Source organism: Ursus arctos, unplaced genomic scaffold, assembly GCF_023065955.2.
Source record: "Ursus arctos isolate Adak ecotype North America unplaced genomic scaffold, UrsArc2.0 scaffold_14, whole genome shotgun sequence".
NCBI classification, from domain to species: Eukaryota; Metazoa; Chordata; class Mammalia; order Carnivora; family Ursidae; genus Ursus; species Ursus arctos.
This window is the reverse complement of record NW_026622808.1, coordinates 11,958,034-11,981,463: the sequence shown is the minus strand read 5'-3', so window position 1 is coordinate 11,981,463 and position 23,430 is coordinate 11,958,034. Positions and strand designations below refer to the sequence as shown.

General features: G+C 45.8%; 1 protein-coding gene across 4 annotated transcripts in view; it reads right to left on the bottom strand.

Moving 5' to 3' along the window:
* The window catches only part of ANKFY1 (ankyrin repeat and FYVE domain containing 1), a 76,575-nt gene that overhangs the window by 24,524 nt on the left and 28,621 nt on the right, over nucleotides 1–23,430 (bottom strand). For all 4 annotated transcript variants that reach the window (XM_026520684.4, XM_057311391.1, XM_057311392.1 and 1 more), the window contains 7 exons: nucleotides 15,823–15,958; nucleotides 11,464–11,587; nucleotides 10,411–10,560; nucleotides 8,996–9,161; nucleotides 3,091–3,295; nucleotides 1,721–1,789; nucleotides 1,306–1,505 (listed from right to left, as the gene is read on the bottom strand). In XM_026520684.4, coding sequence (XP_026376469.1) covers nucleotides 1,306–1,505; nucleotides 1,721–1,789; nucleotides 3,091–3,295; nucleotides 8,996–9,161; nucleotides 10,411–10,560; nucleotides 11,464–11,587; nucleotides 15,823–15,958 — 1,050 coding nt within the window. The remainder of the gene's footprint in view (nucleotides 1–1,305; nucleotides 1,506–1,720; nucleotides 1,790–3,090; nucleotides 3,296–8,995; nucleotides 9,162–10,410; nucleotides 10,561–11,463; nucleotides 11,588–15,822; nucleotides 15,959–23,430) is intronic.

Genomic DNA, 23,430 nt, shown 5'->3' with positions numbered 1-23,430 from the left:
AACCGCTGTGCCACCCAGGCACCCCAAAACAGGGCAGTTTCTTGATAAAGCAGCAAAAATTACTGAAGTTCTTAAACTCCAACGAGTACCTGTCCTTTTAGAGCTCTGTGTGACATTTCATTTGTAATTGGGAAAAGCCAATAAAAGGATATTCATTTAGAAAACAGCTAGGACTTTAATAAAAATCTGATTTTAAAAAAGCACAAAAGAAAGAAATACATACATAAAATAAGATAAATGTCTGTGTGACAAAGTAAGTAGCATGAGCAAACTGCGTCCGCCACGCAAGGAAGCCTCGCAGCCGTCTCTGGGAAAGGCCCGAGAGCCACTGTTCAGGCGGCCATTTTCTTCGTGGAACACCACGTTTATGAAAGAAGGACTGATTAACACACTGGTTATTCAAGCATGAGTATCTACAGACATCTTCCTGAAAATGCACAACGTGAGCCTATCTCTTTAAGAAAAACAACTGGCAATATTTGCGCCGAATGATAGAACTTGGATCTTACAAGTGAGTATCAGAATTTTGGAAAACTTTTATCCAAAACCGCAATTTGACAGCTTATCAACACTGGGAGAGTTTTCTGATGAGATCAGTGGTGAACCAGTATTTTTCAGATAATCAAGTCATGATGTGATAAAATCATGTATGGAGAAAAGGTCCACGGACCGTGGGTTTTCATACAACAGAGTATGGAGAGCTCCTGATACGGGCTCAGGCTCCACGTTGCAAATGACTCTGAACTATCACGTGGTCAATTCTGCTTGCTACGGAACCTAAGAAACACACATCCAGCTGCAGACCGTGCGAGGGAAGGTTTTCTTCACATAGTTCAACCGACACAACTCCTCTCAAAGGGCTGAATACAGATGCAGATACAAGAAACCAGTCACTCTTCCAACTAATCTTGGTTTGAACATCATTCTTCATAAAAAATGCTACATGTTAAACATATAATGGTCTGTCATTTTTTGACTTAATTAATACATCTTTTAAAAATGCCTCAGTTTCAATTTCTAAAATGTTAAATATTGAAGCTATAACCCACCAAAATCAAAATTCTTGGGGATATAATTTTTAGGAGTGTAGAAGGGGTTCCGAAGCCCGCTGCACCAAGTAAATGGACGTGTTTCTGCCTGACAGACTCGGAGTCTGGCTGAAGTTCTTAAAGCATAAGATTAAAAAAATAACCCCGGCTTTTACGACAGTGAAAAGCACAGACGAGTTCTCATAACCCTATGCCACTCGGTTTCTAACTTCTCGGTAAAAACGCTGAGCCCAGCTCTGGGGGGCCCGCGTGTTACCTGTGACGGCGTCCGGCGCGTTCGTGTTGCTCCCTCGCTGGATGAGTCTGGCTGCGAAGCTGTTCTCGTCAAATGACGTCCCATTCACCACCGGGAGGTCTTCGAAGGGGTTCACCGAGTGGTCGGGAGACACGGTGACGTACTGCACTGCGAGCCACAGAGCGGTGCTGCCCTCGTGGTCTTTCAGCTCCAGATCCAGCCTGAAATGCGGCAGCAAGGCCAGTAGCACGTACAACCCTCTGCGGACACTGCAGTGCCAACGGCCTCGTCTTCTCTTTGTACACGTTCTCAATGACAATTTTTCACCTGACTTTTACTCACTAAAACTTACAGCACTAGGAGACATTTTAAAACAGTAATTTTTCACACATCATCCCACCCTCCCAACCGCCTTCCCACCGCTCCACGTGCGTACCGTTTGCACTGCAGCAGCTGACTGAACACGTGCTCATTCCTGGCCATGATGCACACGTGCAAGGGAGTCCTACGGACGAGAGAGAAGAGGGTCAGCCCAGGACAGGCGCGGGCCAGGACGACGCACAAGACCCCCGTTCCTGCACCAGTGTCTCTTTGCGTCCTGGCACACAGCTTTCCAAAATCACGACCAAGGATCAAAGAACGAAAATGGAGTTGCCTCTATGTCACCACTTAACCGGTGGCCAAAAGGACAAGAACCAACAAAAGGAAGAGATGCATAAAAGACTCTCCGGTTAAACGCTGACACTGAGTATCTACTCATGTTCTTAAACAGCACTTGCTACACGCGTACACCTGCTTTCCCCATCGCGCCTCCACAATTCTGGAAACAAATGTTTGTCTTCCTGTAACTCTGGGTTATGCTCAAACACAGCGTGGCCACAGGCAGGGACCGACGGAAGGGGCTTCTGACTGCCCTGCACTCACGTGCCCTGAAGGAGCCCCCCGCCCCCGGCCGGCACCCATCTCAGAGGCACCTGCTGCCAGTGGGTGCTGCAGCTGGAGAAAGTCAAATTAAAGATTCGACAGAAGATAAAAAGGATGCAATTATTTGGGGAAATAAAGTAATTATCATGTGATAATGAGAGTTCGCAGAGACCCATATTAATTGCAGAATCCTTCCACACGCATCTATTTTCCTATTCTGACAACTGCACAGAACTCTGTTCTTAATTCATGAGAGGCTTTTCTAAGCTATAAAATACTGAGCTGTGACTACAGAAAGGGGGTCCCACTTGCTGGAGGTCCCCTTCTGTGCCTCCCACACTGCTGCCCCAAAGAGACACAGCCCTTTCGTAGACTCTAAACCACAAGGGATCCTCAACAAGGTACTTCTGGGAAGAGGCAAGAGGAACACGACAACTGCTGTCAGAGGTGCTGCGGGGGAAGACGCACGCTCTGCAGAGCGCCAACGGAAGCTGCAGGACTCACGCGTAGTGAGAACTGGGTTTAGTGCAGAGAACTTCCCAACAACCAGACCGCACGGAAACACAACAGACTGTCTTAAGACGGAGTGCACCCCTTCTTCACGGTAGCCCACCAGCTGACAAAGATGCCAGGACAAAGTTCCCTTGGAGGAGCTGGACCAGTGAGCACCGGAACAAGACAGAAACTGCTTACAAATCCATGGACCTCAGTTCCCAGCACGGAAATGATTTCCCCAGATGCCTCTCATCTGTCTAACAAACCAATGTCTGTGACTTCAATGAGAATCAGACTGAATAATGAGCCCCTGTCTGCTAGTTATGTGCCACCAAAAAACACCATTCCAGAAACAGCGCTAAGAGCAGGCCGTCTGACCCCACTTACCTGCCCCTGCTGTCTTGCATGTTGGGGTTGGCACCAGCCTGCAGAAGGGCCTCTGCGATCTGGGCCATCTCAGACATCACGTCTGCCGAGTGTTTCTTTGCACTGTACAAGGCCACAAGGTGCAACGGTGTCTCCTGGGCACCCAACGTAGCAGCATTGACAAGGGCCCCATTCTTAATGAGGAAGGTGGCAGCAAAGAGATCTCCTTGAAAAAGAAACAACAGAGAAAATGGTCACCCATGACGATACCAGGGCAAGCTATTCTGGCCGGTGCTTCCTCAGAAAGTCAGTAACTGCAGACAAAGAAGAGGGGACAACTGGGCATGTCTTAGCAGAACCCCTGGGACACCTGTAAGTGGAAACTCATCATCAAGATAACGAAGTCACACACTTGAATTCCAAAGGCTTCACTCCACTTCTGATTGCGTCTTCTCATCAGTCCCGCCCCTCACTTCAACATCACTACTGAAGTGCCAGGCTTCCATGCTCACAGGCCTCTCCTAGTCGTCAGCTCTCAAAGAGGGTTTCAAGGTTCCTTCCCAACACAGTCGCTGCCCCTCTCTCATTTCCGGCCCACGGTCTGCTCCTGAGCACCTCTTACCGCCATCCTGCTACACCTGCTCAGTATGACCTTGTCTGATCCGTTTATCCTGATTCAGTGTTCTCCATCTAATACGGACAAACATAACAGTCTCAACAAGAAGTGTTCAGCTGAATATTTGAACAAAGAATCTGCACACGCTACTCTTCACAAAAACTCCGCATGGTACATTAAGTGGTTGTCAAAACAAAGCCTCCTCCTGAGTCCCCTCCACTGCCCGAACTCGGAGCCCTTACAGGTGCCAAGAGTCTGCCTGGGCCTACTCACAAATACCAGCTTAATTCTGAATACCTTACACAAAATCCAGTCAGTTCGACAGCTCAAACTCCTGTTTCTGACTATTCACAGTGCTCTGTATGAGGAAACACAGAAACTACCTTGACATCCTGACAAAAGGCCGAGAATTAAGTTTACATAAAGATACTGAAGCTGCACAGCTCTGAAAATACAAGGCTAAATTCAGAACCAAGCCATCTGACAATTTCACGCCAAAAACACTTGTGGACAAGCAGTTAAAGTGTGCTTGTCAAATTAACCTGGAAGATGATAGGGACTGAGCAATTAAATCTGCTGTAAGGTTACTTAAAATTCAATTTTCCTTGGATTTAATTCCACTTACAAATTAAAGCATGCAAAAACACTCACAACACATAAAATTAACATTTCTTAAGAAAGTAAGGCAAGAAGGGGTGCTTGGGTGGCTTAGTCCCCTTCAGCTCAGGTCATGATCCCAGGGTCCTGGGATGGAGCCCCACATCACCCCGTGTCGGGCTTCCAGCTCAGCGGAGAGTCTGCCTCTCCTTCTACCCCTCCCCACCCTCCCTGCGTGTGCTCTCTGTCTCAAATAAATAAAATCTTAAAAAAAAAAAAAAGAAAGAAAGAAAGAAAAGAAGGCAAGAATGGCAATGCATCGTAAGATAATGAACTATTAACAAAGAAATCCCCCAGTTACAAAAGCATGATGGCTGCCTCGAGGCGTGCTGTCTAGCTGGAGGGGAGGCAGTGGTTTCTTGTGGGGACCTCCGGGCAGCCCCGCTGAGCTCAATGCAGCGAAGTCTCCCGGAGCAGACCTCCCTCCCCTGGCCGGGCCAGGTGTAACTCTGGCGGGTGTGACACAGCACTTCGCTAAGTCATCCCAAGGGTACACCTGGGATTCAGAGGTACTTTCTGTAGATCCTGTCTCCGCTTTACCAAGGCCTACAGGATAAATTTCTTGCAAATCGCATCCTTCTCCAGCTGGCAGATCCCCCAAGTGCGGGGCAGCTGCTGCTCTGCGGGTGCCGTGACCGCGGACGTCCTAGTCTCCTGCGTGCGGCCGGTCTCGGGACAGACGCCAGGTTGTCGGAGGTGCTGCAGAACTTCTTTGCTACACAGATCACAGGCAGCGGTGTTCTTTCCATAGCTCATCTGTTCTGGTCTCTGCATCCGGACATGCTCGTCTGTTCCTAATTCTGTTAGTGCTGTAGATAGATGGACGCGACTTTGAATCCCAACCTCCAGATGACAATTTTCTCCTTTCAGCGTCACTTATGAGAAATTTCCTTTTATATCTTGCAATATCATTCATCTTCAACTACGCTTCTGCAGTCTTGACATCTAGAATAGGGCTTAGGATTTCGGGAGAGGCAAAGTTCCCAAGTCTGTTATCTGTATTCCTAAGCTCATTTTTAAAAAAAGATTTTATTTTAGAGAGAGAGAGAGAGAGAGAGAGTGCACACAGGACCCAGGGGAAGGGCAGCAGGAGAGGGAGAGAGAGGACCCTCAAGCAGACTGCCCACTGAGTGCAGAGCCTGACACAGGGCTCTGTACTCTCTCCCAAGGGACCATCTTGCCAGAGAAGGGAAGCTCTGGCGTGGAGGTGCTCAGGCCACCACAGGCCACTCAGACGCCGACTGATCCACGTCTGATTTATTTTTGTACCTGCCACTATCTTATAGAAAACAGGAGATGTTTGGGAAGAAACGGATTGACTGGTCAAGGCTATGAGATCCCACTTCAACAGACTGGCTCCAATTCCAATCAATTATGACTTTAGGCAACTTAAGATTTCTCTAACCAGACCCTTCTTTAGCCCCCAGCTTTTTCCTGGAGTCTGGGGGAAAGTGCAATCTTTACCAACATCACACGCAAAGGACAAAAAATCAGATTTCTTTACAACAGGATATCGGTAGAGCTCTGAAAAGCAACAGGTAGTATGCACATTGGGGGCCAGGCCGGGCCGGGCCTTTGCTATTGATATGCATATACACAGCGGGGCAGGAGCAACCCCACAGAGATTCGGTCTAAGACCGAGTATATACAAACATTAACAGCAGAATACAGTATTCCAAAGCGAGCCAATTACATTCTGGAAGTGGAAAGAAAATTCAGGATTGCTGGGACAGTGGGCCTTAAAAATGAAAAGACTGATGTCTACGATGCTGGGGGAGACGTGGGATATAGTTTCACACCTTTAAGCTCAGCACATATTCCAAACTAAGACAGAAACACAGTGAAGCTAAAATAAGACAGCCTGATGGAAAGCTTACAGTGCACTGCAGCTAAGGAAGATGAACCAGGCAAGACTGTCCGCAGACACGGGTACAAAAAAAAAAGAGAAACAGGTACAGGACAACCGACCAATGGCTGAACTGGGATGGAAGAGGGATATTAAAAAAACCACTTTCTATCTTAAGCCTCCTTAAAAGAATTATAGCTTTTAGATTAGACTTACTTGATTAATAAGAGCCAGAGATTTTGGTTTTACTTATACGTATATATGCACATAAATACACGCACCCCACACAAAAAGTTATTTAGGAATTACTGGAAGTTGAAAACTGCAGATGTTCTACATGAAAAGAAAGCCTACGGGTACACAAGCTAGAGGGAAAAGACAATGGCCATCAAAGAGCAGAACAAAGGGAGAGAATGGAAAACACCAAAAGCACCATTCATAGTTTCTGTCAATAAGAAAAGTCATACATCTTACAAAAACAATTACAATAAAAACTATTTGGTGCTTAGAAGTCGGTCACTCCATCAACCTCATTGGCGGCACTGCCAGGTAAACGAGGCACCACCATCATGACTTGTCCACATCCATGTGTCCCTAACGACGCCAACATCGAACCTAAACTTCGCATCTACTCTCCCCTGAGTGCAGCTTCTGCAGCAGGGCTGTGCGCAGGGACCCCAGGGACGTTCACCACGAACACAGCCGGCCTCGTGCCGCCCCAGGCGGCGGCACCGTCTGTGAATGGACTGCAAGCTGTGAGCAGAACCACTGCAACAATTATGACAGGGTCAAGGCTGATCACCAAGTGTTTGTAAACAGCAAGGAGTCGCCTTCTCGCCCAGACCTCTGGCCACCTGTCTGCCTCCCGTGGACTCGTCCACAGACACTGGCTGCTTATGTCATTCTTCACAGAACCAACTGGCACAGACTCTACTGGGCATCAGAACCAGGCCCACATCTCACATAACAAAGATCTTTGCTCAAATTACAATGGGCTTCAAATACGTTACTCTATTTAATCATTTAGGAAGGTCCACAGCCTGATGGCTCAAGGTCAAGAAGGAACAGTGAGAGAAGCCCTGTGGGAACTGGAGCTGGTGGTGGCATGGCAGCAGGGGCCTGGCCCTACCACCCGGCAGTCACCACGCGGCACATGCTGGGATCACCGGAAAGCAGCAAGGATTCCCACTCTGCACAAGAGGAAAAGGAGACCCAGTGGCGACTGAGCGACGGATCTAAGGCCCCCGAGCAGGTGCAACGCCAGTGCTCGGTCCACCACACCGTGCCCCGCTCTCCAGAGCCAGCAGCCGTCAAGACGATGATTCCCACACTGGCTCACACAGGCTCGCAGGCAATGGACCAACTCAGAAAGCGCCTGAAAAGAAGCATCAAAAATGCATCGCCAATTCTTGGCAACGCTCGTAACTAAGCAATCACCAAAATATTTAATAACTCATCAAAGATGCTTTCTCACCACACATAAGAACTTAACTCCTGAAGAGGAAAGAAATAGAATTCTGAGATTTTTTTTTAGTAACAAGTGTATCTGTTTCCAAAACAAACATCTCAGACACCACACAGTATGGGAAAAATAATTCCCCATGTGGTGGGAACCTTCCCACCGCGCGCACACCCAGTGCGCTAAGTACCCGACGGTTCTGCACAGTGCAGAGTGGCGCCTGGGAACTGCATCTGCTCCCGACACGGACATGCTCCAAGGAGTTCCTTCCCGATGACGAGCAACACTTTCCTCTCCGCCAGCCAGCAAGCTTCACACTCTACCACGTGGCTTTGAGGGATGTTTATATTAAACCTTTGCCCAAAAAGAGCAAAGCCACAGCTGCAACAGGACCATATTTGAAGTAACTACATTCCACCAAGTAGGAGCAACTTGTGAATCCGAGAACACATATATAAATGACAGTACAATGACGACAGTAAGTGTAAGGGTGATGGTGTAACAGCACAACAGGAGCACAATACTACAGCATAACAATGACGGTCGCATGACTGGAAGGGTGAATATACAGGATTCAGATGTGCGGCAATCAGCACATTCTGTCTTTGTTGTCCACATGTAAACAAAAACGGAGCCCTGGCCAAGTACTTCAGACAGGTCATCTACAAAACGAAGATTTTGGCATTTTGACAGCTGTCATCCATGCTGGAACTCTGCCTCCAGACAGCTTCTCCCCCTGTCAGATTATGACTACTGCGAAGTAGAGGCAAGCAGGATCCCTCTGGGACTTAAGAATTAACAAGGCCACGGGAAAAATAAAACAAAAAAGACTAGTATTTTTTCCCCTTGAAAAGTTAAGATTAAAATGTTTTGATCTGAATTCTATCACTTCCATATTCTTCCCACTATGAACAAAAACATACTCAAAATACAGCTACAACTTCAAATAACCTTCCGAGAACAAAATGAAACTTTATTGCTCTGCCATGACAGAAGTCTAACCCTGCACCAGGGAAAATTCTGAACCCAAGAATGTGTTTCAATGTGTGTGGTTTTGACCCTTTCCCTCTGTCACAGTCCCCGATAAAAGTCAAGTCCTCCTGGCACAAGGCCTCGAGAAAGCGATGCGTGTCAACGGCTTCAAGTCCAAGGTCCTTCCTCCGGGGGCACCGCTGACCCCACAAGGGCCACTGGCTCCTCCCACCCACCGATCACAGATTCTGCATTATGTGCAGACTGAAAAAGCTTTCCAAAAATATGCAACAGGGTCAGAGAATCTTCAAAAATTCCCCAGACTAAAGTAAAACTGCCCGCAAAGAAAAACACAAAGCATACTGCTTCTTCCTACCTCTCTGGATTCCTTTATGTAACAAGCTCCAGCCATTCTTGTCGACCATGTCCACATCTGCCTTGTGGCTAACCAGCGTGGTGGCAATGCTCTCTAGTCGTCGTGAGAGGGCTAGATCTAAAGCAAGGTCTCCGTGATGATCCACTTCATTCAGCTTCCCAGGGAGCTGCACAGATAAATCTGTAAATTAGCACCCAGCCAGCAGAGAATACAACTGATTGTAATCTCCCCCAGCTGGACCCTTACATAGCATCTTTTTATACGAATACCAAATTTTAGTGCTAGAACACTGTATACTCTCCAAATCCCAATGAATTCACAAACCTCTCTCAGGCCTCCTCAGGGCACATGCCTTTCAGGAACAAAGAATTAATGGGATCACAGAGCAGACACAAACACCATGGAAGACAATACAGGACCAAGAGGGAAATGCAGACAGTGCTGTAGGAGCACAAAGGCCAGGGCTGAGGGTCAGAGCCTGATGGGAAACAGCTAATGTTTTCATAAAAGACTGTGGCTTAATCTCTAATTCCCTGCACAACGTGATGTCTCTCCGGACGCTGGACACCCAGGATAAAGCACGCGATGCTCTCCTCTGTCAAGAGCAACTGCATTTCTTCACTGGGCAGTGTGGTCGGCAGAGGAAGAGCCCCTGAAGATGTCTATGTCCTAGTCCCTGGAACCTGTGCCACCACCCCCAACCAAAGGGACTTCACGATGTCATTAAGGTTAAGGCCTTGAGGGAACGCAGCCTGGATTATCCAGGAGGGACCCATCGAATGACATCTGTCCTTAGAAGGGAAAGAGGGAGGCAGAAGAGCAGGTCAGAGAGATGTGACGCGAGCACTTGATGCCCCGTCTCTGGCCCAGAAGAGGGAGGAATGTGGGCCCTCCAGAAGCCAAGAAGAGTCCCTAGCTGAGAACCAGCAAGAAAATGGGGACACCGGTCCTATAACCACAAGGAAGTAAATTCTGCCAATACCCCAAACGACCAGGAAATGGATTCTCTCTTACAGCCTCCAGAAAGGAACACACCCGCCGAGCTGAACTGTGGACGGGCGATGCCTGCACTACCCTGCCGACCTACAACACAGAGAACGCATCTGTGTTTTTAGCCACTAGGTTCGTGGCAACTTCCTGCAGCAGCAACAGAGCACCAGAGCAGATTCTGGTACCTGGAAGTCGGGTACTGCTCCAACGACGATCTAAACACGCGGAAGTGGCTTTGGAAACGGTCGATGGGCAGAGGCTGGAAGGATTTTGCAGAGCATAACAGAAAAAGCTAGACTGCCCTGAACACACCACGCGTAGACGCGTGTACATCAGAGGCCGCGCGGTGACGGCGCAGAGGGCGTGAGGGGCATGTTAGAGAAGAACAAGCAGTGTGCGGTCTGGGGAGAACGCAGTGACAGTACCTGCGAGTCCATCTCGATGAGGTAGAGGAAGACCACATCCTCTCTCTCTACTCTGACCGCCTTGTGTAGTGGGTACTCGGTCTTGGATTTCATCATCTTGTACAATAGCTGGGCACTCATGCTACTGAAGTCCTCCTTCCGCAGGTCGTCCTGAGGAGCACAGCAGATCCACACACCGACAGCAATGACAACAGACGTTCGGGAAGAAGCCCTTTAAAGGTCTTAACATTCCCCATCTCCAGTTTACCCTTGAAGGAGGTAAACACGGAGGGGCCACCTAACTCTTGCTCGGGTTTGCCCAGGGAGGGAGTGGCCGAGCCCGGAACCGGAGCCCGAACTGTCCACTGCAGCCCTGCTGTGCTTCTGAAGCGGGAAAGCATCACTGACACCCACCCAGGACACCGCTAGAACCCTCCGAGGGGGAATGGCGTCCTAACCCCCTACAAAGATGGCAGTTCCAGAGGTGAGTCCCCCCCTCCAGTAACAGGTGGTCTCTGCTACTGCAAATCTCTAAATGTCTACATATCTTAGCAGAAAGAATGCCACTCCTATTTCAATTCTTTATAATCCAATTATTTTAGACAACTTTCCTCACAATGTTAAGTACAAAACAATTGGCAGAAACTGGGTGATAAAACATAGCACTAGACGTGATTTTTTAAAATGCAAAGATGACAAAGAAATGGAAAAATCGTTCTTTATCATGAATACTTCCAAAAAAGGGCAAATGGAAACTCAGCGATGCTCTCCACATGCCGGAGAGCATGGAGATGCCCGGACACAGCGCTGCGGAGCGCCTCAGGCCCACAGGCAGCTTCTGCAGACTAAGGGGGCAGACAGGTGTCCCTTCGTTCCAAGCCTGTTTCTTAACCTGAACTACCTTCTGCCTCTCTACTCTGAAATCAGAATGAGACTTTTAGAGCCTGGAAGAATCTCACAGGTCACCTAGCGCAAGTAGGAGCTAGAGAGGTCTTTCCACAGAAGCACGCCCGAGCCCAGGTCTCTAGCTTGCCGTGAGGGTGCTTTGCTCACACCCCTCAATCTCTCACTCACCCAATGACTGGCAATAATTTCTGCACAATAGTTCATCAGTGTGCTGGCACTCAGCTCCTCTGCAGTCTGATAGAAGCGAATACAGTTCCTCACGTTCACCAGAGACATAACACTCTTCTCACATCTGCAAGAGCATATTAGTGATGAACAGTGTCATTAGGACAAACAGACTCATAAATGAACAAAGCACAGCTGTAACTGGTGTACTGGCGGTCTGTGTCCAATAACACTAACGTACAAGGTAAGCAGAGGACAGGAACAATTTACAGCTGACCTACCATATTTTAAAAGTACAAGAATTGTAATATACCGCATCGACCGTTCTGGTCAGAATCAAAATAACCTCTAAATAAACACATTAAGCATAACCCCCAAGTGAGTTATAAATAATTCCACGAAACACTAAACATACACACGCACCTGCAAAATCAAACACATAATAGGTCAAATTCACCCCTTTAATATTTAACTGTACAGAACACGAGTGCAGTTCCCACCAGCACAGCTCTGTTATGCCACCAGTGAGGCTTCAAATTAGCTGCAAATAACAGGCTCTATGTGTGCCTCAATAAATACACATCCCCGAAAAGTTCTCCCAAAGGTGAACTGTATGGCATGTGAATTGTCACACAATAAAGCTGACTTTTAAAAACCCACTAGAAAATGTAGACACACAACTGAGTTTCACCCATTATGCCCACAGTACACACACAGTACACGCAGTACACACACGGTACACACGCGGTACACCTGCAGCACACTCCAGTACACACGTGGTACACACACAGCACATACACAGTACACGCGGTACACACGTGGTACACACGCGGTACACACACAGTACACACCCGCTACACCTGCAGCACACTCCAGTACACACACTGTGTAGAATACATACGTCCCTAACTTTACAGAGTATACCCAGTCAGAAAAACTGCCTCCACGGATGTCTGAACAGTCTGCGAACAAGCAATACCACCACAAGACTCTCACACTCACTGATCAGAAAGCACCCAGTGTGTCACAGAGGCCATCAGGCCCCTGTCGACACAGAGCCGATACACAACCTAGCCTAGGAGATGCAGCACTGACAAGTCGACTCTAAACTCCTGGAGGCCACAGGGAGCCTCTGCAGAACTGGGACTGGGGGGAAGGAGGCCAGTGGCACGGTCCTTCCACCCCCTTGCCTGCACAGCTCCCCAGGAATGAGGCTCACTTCCAAGGGCGTCACAGAGGCAGCCCACTATTGCTTCGTCTGTCCTGCAGCTCCCACTGAAACCCTTTTCTGATCACAGGGGCAGAACAGCATTGAGAGCACTGCCGTGTGAGGTAAGAAAGACCGGAATGGAGACCCACTGAACTCTGTGACCCGTCTCTGCCTCCGGATAGTAAGGGTAGTGCTCTACCTAGCTCAGACGGTCAGAGTACCTCTGCGGGCTTTTCAAGTAAAGGAAGCTAAGTGAACCCTGCACAGCATGTGGTCTGTAACTGGTGTCAGTTTGAGGGCTTTCTCAAGGCAGCCGCAGAGTGTACAACCAACATGATGGGTCTCATACTACAGTGAGAACAAATGATCGACTAGCAGGTAATTCTCAGTTTTAGCAGGTGAGGTGTGGCTCACAGAGAAAGGCCATGCGTGTGGGAGGGAGACGGGGAAGGAAGGAGGGAAGTCGTAACAACCTGGGAAGAATGAGAAACAAAGCTCCCGCAGGACACCCACAGTACAGCCCAGCACACCAATGAGACCTTAGGGGCAGCAGTGACAATCTTGCACTCCTTTCTCCATCTAGCAGTCAAGGCAGGCGCCCGTTTGATGCCTAAGTCCTTTGTTTCTAAGTAGCACAGACAAGGTGGTGTAAGGGAGCATCGCCCATAGGGCACATGTAAATCAAACTGCTACAGTGTCTCCTAAGTTACTGTAATGGGCAACAGTGCTTATTTCTGAGCAATGTTCGACCAAGTGATCGTGACCTGGCTATGAAATCCGAGTGTTCTGGGAGAAAAGCCCTCTGCTTACATGCATGACACTTCTCAAGTTTACAATGACAGACACCCAGGTACTGGATTCTAAAGTCCTATCTCAGGGACTCCTGACTCACGTTTGCAGAGCCCTGTGCAAAGCACTTTTATCGACAATGCCAAATGACATTTGTATCAAGATACTCAAATGTGTGTCCTGAAGACAGATGTTTTGTTACAACTGGCAGACGCTTCATTCTCACCTAACTCTGAGGTCGCAAGAATGCCATTCACTATTCGGAAAGCGTATAACTAGTAACTGACATGGTTTACATAACATAAATTTACATTTACATTATATTTACATAGAAGACCGTGTCATTTAAAAATTCAGATTCTTAGTTCTTATCTTCTCTTTCAACAGTAGCAGGACAGACTGATTTTCCTCTGAAAGAATTTGGTCGTTAATAAGTGTTTTTAATTTTAGAGCACTAAAAGGATACAGATGTACAAAAAAATTTTCAAAGTACAAAATCAAGCATATATTAAACATCTCACGAACTCCTGTCTAGCTTCAGTATCACTCCCGTGTGCAAGAATACTGACAGGACAAACAACAAAACGTTAACAGTGGTTGAATTACAGACAGAGTTTCTTCTCTATATTATTCTACATTTTCCAAATGCCATATGCTGAGCTTATTTTTATAACCGGGAACACAACTATTACAGTAACTGTCAATGTTTAGCATTTGCTACTAATTCTCTTTTTTTTTTTTAAAAAGGATCTTTCTGATAATACTTACCCAAAAAACTTCCTTTTCATCAAATTGGTGATAGCATCCCCAAACCTCCGAGATCCCGACACTACAAACTGAGTGACACGTGCTTCAAGCTGACCTGCACGCATTTGGACAGAGCCCTTCACAATCTCGGATGTGCGATTCCTCCTGCACCCAGCAGGGGGCGCTCTGCCACCTTTAAAAAGGCGACGTCTGACACCACCCCACCCCCTCCCCCACTCCTGGGTATCTTCCAGCCCCAACAGGACAGACAACAACTTAATGCCCACACCCAACAGTACAAAATTGAGCATCTGGTAATGTTGATGGTTAAGAAGCCTAACCAGTCAATAAACATTTTAATCAAAGAATCCATTACACAGATTACAATTACCTAAACTACTCCAACCCCAGGGCATTTTTATCAAAGCAATTTAATTTACAAGCAAGTTTGACAAGGTCAATGGAAAAAAGCTCAGGAAATCTGGAAAAAGAAAAGATACAAATCGTATTCAATCTAATTAAAATCACACTCAATTCACCCAGACGGTTCACACACTCACCCAAACCAACCAAAGAGTTCACAGCAAGGCCTCTACAGTGAAGCTAGCTTTGCTAACCGAATACTATATGTGCCTACCTATCTTAGACCTGTTTGGGTGTTTTTTTTTTAATTGTATTTAGATATTAAAATGCACTCAAGCTGACCTCAATCATAGAGCATTAAGAGGAACCTGTGTACTCATTCACGCAGGGCATGGCGGGGCATGGTGGGGCATGGTGGGCCGGTGAACACCAGCCCTGCGGTGGAAACAGCAAGCAGCTCCAGGCTCTCTGAGGCCAACAGAACAGGGGAGGACCTCTTGCTGGCTGAAACCAGCCCTTCACTCACCCAGGAGAAGAGCCACTCCTGCAGCAGCACTCAAGGGGATACAAAAGATCACTAAATGATGTAAAAGACATTCCAATGCCAACCAAACTGACCACCAAGGGCCACATCCCCAACAGAAACCAAAGGGCAATTTCAATGATACCAAAGGGGTAACATTTTGTTTTCTGTTGCTCTGGAAGGCCAACCTGGGAGAGCAACCGAGAAAATGCAATATAAAAAAACACAGCAGGCTATCTCCTTGGGAACCGAAAAAGCAGTAAGAGCTCAGAAACACTGTCTGTGAAACTTAGTGAGCCGTACTCTCATGTACTAACTCAGGCATCAATGAGTTCCTAACAGAATATGAGCAAGGACTTCACCCAGGTACATATATCACATCACAAAGTAGAATAAATGTCACAGGAGGTCGTACTGGAGGGAAAGCTGAGGGTTTGGACACTATAACCTGAATGAGCTCATACTCAGTCTATCAGCTCAAACAATTATGTAATCCCAGGTTTAAAAAAAAATCAGCGAAAGAAAAGAGAATACCTAAAAGCCTTGGCAAAATTTAGCTTACAAAATAACACAGAGCAAGGGAGATAAAATTCTCCCCCCACTACTACCTGTAAAAAAACACCTTGCAAAAGTCATTTACATCAGCAGAAGCAGCTGTTTCCCAGAGCCTGGCGTAACTCCAGCTCAGCCACCACCGTGTGAGGGCTGGAACAGAAGTGCTGTGACTTGCCTCTCCCTGAGGAGATGCAGCTGGAACCGGTTAGCCAGCTTCATCAGCTCGGTCAGGAACACGTCGTCCTCTCGGAACTCCAGCTCGTCCGTGTAGATCCAGCGGAGCATCGTCCGCGTCACCTCGGGGTTAGCATCTGGTTAAGGAAAGACAGACACTGAAAACAAAGCACCAATGACACGCTTAAGCCTGCTTCAGGATCCCTAAAACTTTAGGCTAACAGTAAATTCTGATACCCTCAACTCAAAGAAATATCATGCAGCCATCAAAAATGGCAATTAAAAGTTGGTACAGCCACTTTGGAAAACAGTGTGGAGGTCCCTTAAAAAGTTAAAAATTGAGCTATCCTATGACCCAGCCATTGCACTACTGGGTATTTACCCCAAAGATACAGACGTAGTGAAGAGAAGGGCCATATGCACCCCGATGTTCATAGCAGCATTGGCCACAATAGCTAAATCGTGGAAGGAGCCGAGATGCCCTTCAACAGATGACTGGATTAAGAAGATGTGGTCCATCTATACATTGGAATATTACTCAGCCATCAAAAAGAATGATTACCCAACATTTGCAGCAACATGGACGGGACTGGAGGAGAGAATGCTAAGTGAAATAAGTCAAGCAGAGAAAGACAATTATCATATGGTTTCACTCATTTATGGAACATAAGAAATAGCAGGAAGATCAGTAGGAGAAGGAAGGGAAGAATGAAGGGGGGGGTAAACAGAAGGGGGAATGAACCATGAGAGACTATGGACTCTGGGAAACAAACTGAGGGCTTCAGAGGGGAGGGGAGTGGGGGATTGGGATAGGCTGGTGATGGGTATTAAGGAGGGCACGTATTGCATGGTGCACTGGGTGTTATATGCAAGTAACGAATCATGGAACTTTACATCAAAAACTAGGGATGTACTGTATGGTGACTAACATAATAAAAAAATTATTATAAAAAAAAGGCAATTAAGCATTAATCTAAAAAATTAAAGTTCTGCAAAGGGTGGTAAGTAAGAGAAGCAAACTACTAAGGATGTAGTCCAGGGGCGCCTGGGGGGGCTCAGTCAGTTAAGTGTCCGACTCTCAATTTCAGCTCAGGTCACGATCTCAGTGTTATGAGATCGAGCCCCACAGTGGCGTGGAGCCTGCTTATGATTCTCTCTCTCCCTCTCCCCCATCCCCTTCCCTAACCCCTCTCTCTTTAAAAAAAAAAAAAAAAAAAAAAGGTGTAAATCAAATAAATTGGGGGAAAATATTTTGAACATATGACAAAGAGTTTACATTCCAGTGAAAAGATCCTACAAATAAACATGAAAACAGGGACAGCCAATGGGAAAATGAGCAACAGATCTGAATGGCAATTCACAAAGACAACTAAAAATGTTCAGTAACCCTTACTAGTAACTACAAACACAAAACTAGGATACATTTTTTGTCTCTCAAAGATTCCTAAGAAGTACATAGCCTCTTACCCACCAATTATACATGTAGATTATTAGCCTAATAACTCAGCAAATACACAGAAATATATATACTAAGATAGTCAAGACAGTATTATTTTTAATAAAAAACTGGAACAAAATCTTAAGAGTCCAATACTGGTAAGCTAATAATTATACTATATACTCACACTGGAAAATTTTGCATCAATTTAAATTATTTAGGTCTGAATAATCAACCTAAAAAGATATTCACTATATAGCAGGTTTAAAAAAAAAAAAAAGGGCTAGAAATACATATATTACATGATCTCATTTTTTGAGATCTATGTGTGCGTGTATATATATGTGTGTGTATGAGTATGCACGCACACATATATACACACAAACACAGAGCTTTGTGTCCGTCTCCCAACCAGATACTAACCAGGTCCAACCCTGTTAAGCTTCTAAGATCACACGAGACTCGGGACAGTCAGGGTGCTATGGCCATAAACAGACTATTAGTATTTTTTTTTTTTTAAATAATCTCTACACTCAACGTGGGGCTCAAACTTACGACTCCAAGGCCAAGAGTCACATGCTCCACCAAGGAGCCAGCCAGGTGCCCTGTCTATCTGTTGAGACACTGGAAGCGTATATACTAAAATATTAACCCTGGTAGAATCTATAACTAATTTTTCTTTGGGCTTATTTTTTATTTTCCTGACTTTTTTTTTTTTTAAGAGGAGGAGGGACAGAGGGAGAAGGAAAAAGAGAATTGGGAGAATTGGTAAGCAGGCTTCACACCGAGCGTGGAGCTTGACATGGGGCTTGATCCCAGGACCCGAGATCATGACTTAAGCTAAAACTCAGAGAGTTGGATGCTTGACCAAATGAGCCACCCAGGCACCCCTGATTCCGTTTTAAAATTTGGCTGGTTTCTTTTAATAACCCTCCCTCAATTATCCAAATCAATAAACCTGACAACTGATAAACCAAAACCTAAATAATTTTCTTAAAAACCATGATCAGCGGGGATTTCCGGGGAGCCCTCAAAATTTCAAATGCAGTACAGTTCAAGTGATCTCCAAGCATCCCCACTCCTGCCTTGACTCTTCCCTTCATCTCCAAACTATACTGAACATAAATTCACTTTGAGACTGCAACTAAGCAGCCACAGGTACGAGGTGGGCAGAGAGCATCGAGCCTGGAGGAGGGCGTGTGTTCTCAGGCGAATCATGCAGCCTCCTGCTTCCGATCTACGCACACAAGTCGATAAGCCTGTAAACCAGGAGGAGACGCGAAGGAGTAGACTCTGAGAAGTGAAGCCAGTCGGCCTCCACGACCCGTGCGGCGTACCTGCAGCTAGAGGCAGCACCCCTCAGCAGCCCAGCACACAAGCTGGCAAAGCCCCGTGACTGCAGGGATCACCCCAACTTCTGACTTCACAGTTGTCCAGGGTGCGCAGGGCCACACTTTGTAGAGAACTTGAGATTTTCTGTCTGGCCAGGGCTTTCCAGTTGTTGTTTCGATTTGATTTTTAAAAAATGTTTTATAAGACATTTGGAAAAATGGGAATAAACTTATCGGTAGGCAATTAGCCATTAAACGAAACATACTGAGGAAATTAATTTTGTTACTTAAATCCTATAGTTAACCTAAAAAACTGAGAAAAGTATTTTGAATATCCTACTATGACTCTGGTTTAACTCAATTGTCTTCAAGTTTCCAACTATTTTTTCCTCATTTACTTTACACAAAAGTTTCTGATTCATAAAATTGAAAAATCGTGGTAGACGGCATCTTTCATCAGTAAAAGCATGCTCTTTAGTCATTTTAAGGATGCGCCCTTAACTATAACTTCTTGGAAATAAAAATAAACCCAAACCATACTTCTAAATCATCCCTGTATCAAAAAGGAATAAAAGGACAGACGTTCTAGTTCCGCCACGGCAGGGTAACAACCCATCCTATTTTAACTGGTCATAGCTAAAAACTCTAGACAGAGCACCAAAAACCAAGTACCTGAAGATTCTAAAAAGTACACAAAAGTAGCTGAACTGCAGAGGGAGGAAAACGTGCAGAAGCAACGGTCCTGGATGAGTTGCCCCGTGTTTTCCCTCTACGGCTTTACGCTGAGCACAGACCCCAGCCAGGGACCCACACTGGTATGATGACCACGCAGATGCCTAACCTCCAATAAAAACTCTGACCTTCTGGCCAGGTGCACCAGGAAGAGGGGTCCGGGGGAGCGGACGAGCAAGGGAGAGCTCCTCATGTTGTGTATGAACCCACACGGGCCCAGGCTCACCTCTCAGCTGCGCCTGTATGGGAGAGTCCGGCCTAGCTTCAAGAATTGTTGTGCCGTCTGAGCCACTACCCACGGGAGGGGAAACAGCTCTCAGTCTGAATCTAATGGGACCCAGCATTTCCCAGAGGACGATTAAGGATCCAGAGTCCACAGAACATAATCACAATGTCCAGGACACATACAAAATCATTCGATATAGGAAAAAATCAGGAAAATGTGGCCATTTCTCAAGGCAGAAGACAACATATTCTAACCCCAAGATGACCCAGATACTGAATTTATCAAAGACATGAAAGCATCTGGGGTAACTATGCTCTAGAAGGTAAAGGAAGACACATGTAAAACCCTAAAAACGGAAATTTTCAGCATATAAACTGAAAAAGGAACAAACGGAAATCACAGAATGAAAAATACAATATATGTAACTAAAAACTCAATGGGCTCAACAGCAGAACGAAAATGGCAACAGAAAAAGTCAGCAAACTTGCAGACAGACCAACAGAAATTATCCAATCTGAAGAACAGAGAGAAAAATAAGATTGGGAGGGAAAAAAGAACTTCAAGGAGACTTGTGGGATAGAAATAAAGGTCTAGCGTATGTGTCACTGGAGTCTCAAAAGGAGAGAACAGGGGTGCTTGTGTGGCTCACTCAGTTAACTGTCTGCCTTTGGCTCGGGTCATGATCCCAGGGTCCTGGGACTGAGCTCTGAGTCAGGCTCCCTGCTCAGCAGGGGGGGGAGGGTGGTTCTGCTGCTCCCTCTTCCTCTGCACCTCCCCCATACTCATGCGTGCTCTCCCTCTCTCTCAAATAAATAAAATCTTTTAAAAAAGGAGAGAATAAAGAGATTAAGAAAGAAAACTATTTGAAGAAATGATGGTCAAGAACATTCCAGATTTGGTGACAGACATGACGTTTTGGATTTAAGATCAAGTAACTCCAAGCAAGAATAAAATCCATACCTAAGCGCCTAATAAGCAAACCGCTACAAACTAAACATAAAGACAGTCTTGACCACTCTGCACCCACAAGAAGGCTACTATCAAAACAAACAGAAAATCACAAGCGTTGGTGAGGATGCAAAGAAACTGTAACCCTCGTACGCGCTGGTGGGAACGTAAAATGGTACAGTCCCTGTGGAAGACAGTAGGAGAGTTCCTCAAAAACTGAGAAATAGAATTATTATACGACCCAGCAATTCCACTTCTGGGTATGTATCCAAAACACTGAACGCAGGATCTGGAAGAGATACCTGCACAGCCATGTCCGTAGCAGCATTCTTCACAGCAGCCAAGAGGAGAAGCAACCCAAGTACCACCAGTGGACGAACGGATGAACAGGATGTGGCATATGCCAACAGCGGGATATATTCAGCCTTAAAAAGGAAGGAAATTCTGAGCAACTGGGTGGCACCTTCGGTTGAATGTCTGACTCCTGATTTCGGCTCCAGTCGTGACCTCAGGGTCCTGGATCGAGCCCCCTGTCGGGCTCTGTGCTCAGCAGAGTCTGCTTGAGATTCTCTCTCTCCCTTGCCCCTACCCCCTCAAATAAATAAGTAAATCTTAAAAATAAAAAAAAAATAAAAGGAAGGAAATTCTGACACTTGCCACAACACGATGAACCCTGAGGATGTTGTGTGAAGTAAGCCAAACACAAAAAGGCAAATTCTGTATGATTCCACTGATATGAGGTAATTAAAGCCGTCAAGTTCACAGAAACAGAAAGCAGAACAGTACTTGTCAGGAGCTAGACACGGGGAGAAATGGGGAGTTGTTTAATGGGTATGGAGTTTAAGTTTTGCAAAATTAAAAACTTCTGGAGACTAGTTCACAGCAGAGTGAATACACTTGACGTTAGTAAACAACTGAAAATGTTTAAGATGGTAAATTTGTTGTTACATATATTTTACTATGATTAAAAATTAAAAGGTAAAATAAGAAGTCTTGAAAGCAACCAGAGAAAACTGACCAGAAGGCAGAAGATTCCCATGACTGCACATTTCTCAACAGAAACCAGAGGCCAGAACAATGTGGAGCAACATTTTCAAAGTTCCTTAAAAAAGAGAGCTGTCAACTCAAGTGTCTACATCCAGGGGAACAGCCCTTAGACACGAAGGCAAAATAAAGACACCTTCAGATGAGGGAACAGAATCTGTCACTAACAGACTTGGTCTGTGAGAAATGTTAAAGAAGTTCTCCAGGACGAAGGAAACATGGATCTTGACAAAGAAAAAAGAAAAGAACTGGAAATATATGAGCAAATATAAATAAATGACTTTAATCCTGTTAAGTCTGCTGAAGCATGAACAACTGAGGAGAGTGGGATTTTGCAGGCGTGTACACAGAACACGTGTGAGAGCTGTACCATACAGACGCGTGGTCTGCACAGGTTTCACACTTTACATGACGTAGTACAAAGAGAACACAGACTACAGACAGACTAGGAGTACTCTGTACGTGAGGGGCACAGATACTATAACCCCTGCAGCAGTTCTCAACCAGGGCCCATTCTGCCCAAGGGACCCCTCACGACGCCCAGTAATATTTCTGGTTGTCAGAACTGGGGGAGTGCTACTGGCATCTTGTGCGTAGATACCCTGCAATGCACAGGATGGCTCCCAAACAAAGATTTAGAGTCCAAAATTTCAACAATGCTGAAGTTGAGGACCTTTGCCCTAATCACTACACAATAAATAAAGAGAGGTAGTCAAGAAATCAGTAAATCTAGGGGCACCTGGGTAGCGCAGTCCTCAAGAGTCTGCCTTCCGCTCAGGGCGTGATCCCGGCGTTCCGGGATCGAGCCCCACATCAGGCTCCTCCGCTGAGAGCCTGCTTCTTCCTCTCCCACTCCCCCTGCTGTGTTCCCTCTCTCTCTCTCTGTCAAATAAATAAATAAAATCTTAAAAAAAAAAAAAAAGACAGAAAGAAAGAAAGAAATCAGTAAATCTAAATGGAATACTCACTCTAAAAATAAATAAATCTTGGGGGAAAAAAAAAACGGGGTGGGGTGGCACCTGGACGGCAGTCAGTTAAGCTGCCAACTCTCGGGTTTGGCTCGGGTTGTGATCTCAGCGTCATGAATCGAACCACGTGTGGAACGCTGTGCCCCATGTGGAATCTGCTTAAGACTTTCTCCTTTTCCCTCTGCCCCTCCCACCTGTGCACACTCTCTCTCTGTGTCACTAAAAATAAATAAATCTGTTAAAAAAATCTAAATGGAATACTAAATATCCAAACTATCCAAAAGAAGGCAAGAAAATGAGAAGGCCAGAAAAAAAGAGAAAACAAAATGGTCGCCTTCATCATAAAAATAATCACATTAAATACTGGTGGTCTAAGCACGCCACTTAAAAAGGAGAGATAAAACGGCAAGACCTCATTATGTGCTGCCCACAAGGGACACGTTTCAATAGAAAGACACAGATAAGGGGAGAGTAAACAAAGACAAAGAAATATGCCCTACACATAGTAAGCGTAAGGAGACCAGAGTGACTTCTATCAGAAACAGACTTCAAGGCACAGAGCATGAGCAGAATAAATTTTATCACTTCAAAATGGTAAAAGCCACATTTCATTAGGAAATCATAACAAAGGTGTATGTGTATAATGACAAGGCCCAAAATATATGAAGCAAAGATGAACAGAACTGAAGGGACACACTGACAATCCTGAAATTACAGGAGAGGTTAACACTCCCCTTCAAGGCACTGACAGAACACACACAAGAGGAAAAGAAAACACACGGAAGGTCTGAACGGTATCATCAAACACCTTGATCTAACGGACACGTAAAAAGCACTATCACCAGCAACGACAGAATACACTTTCCTCTCAAGTGCACTAATGTTCACCCAGATAGACCATATGCTGAGCTGTAGAACAAGT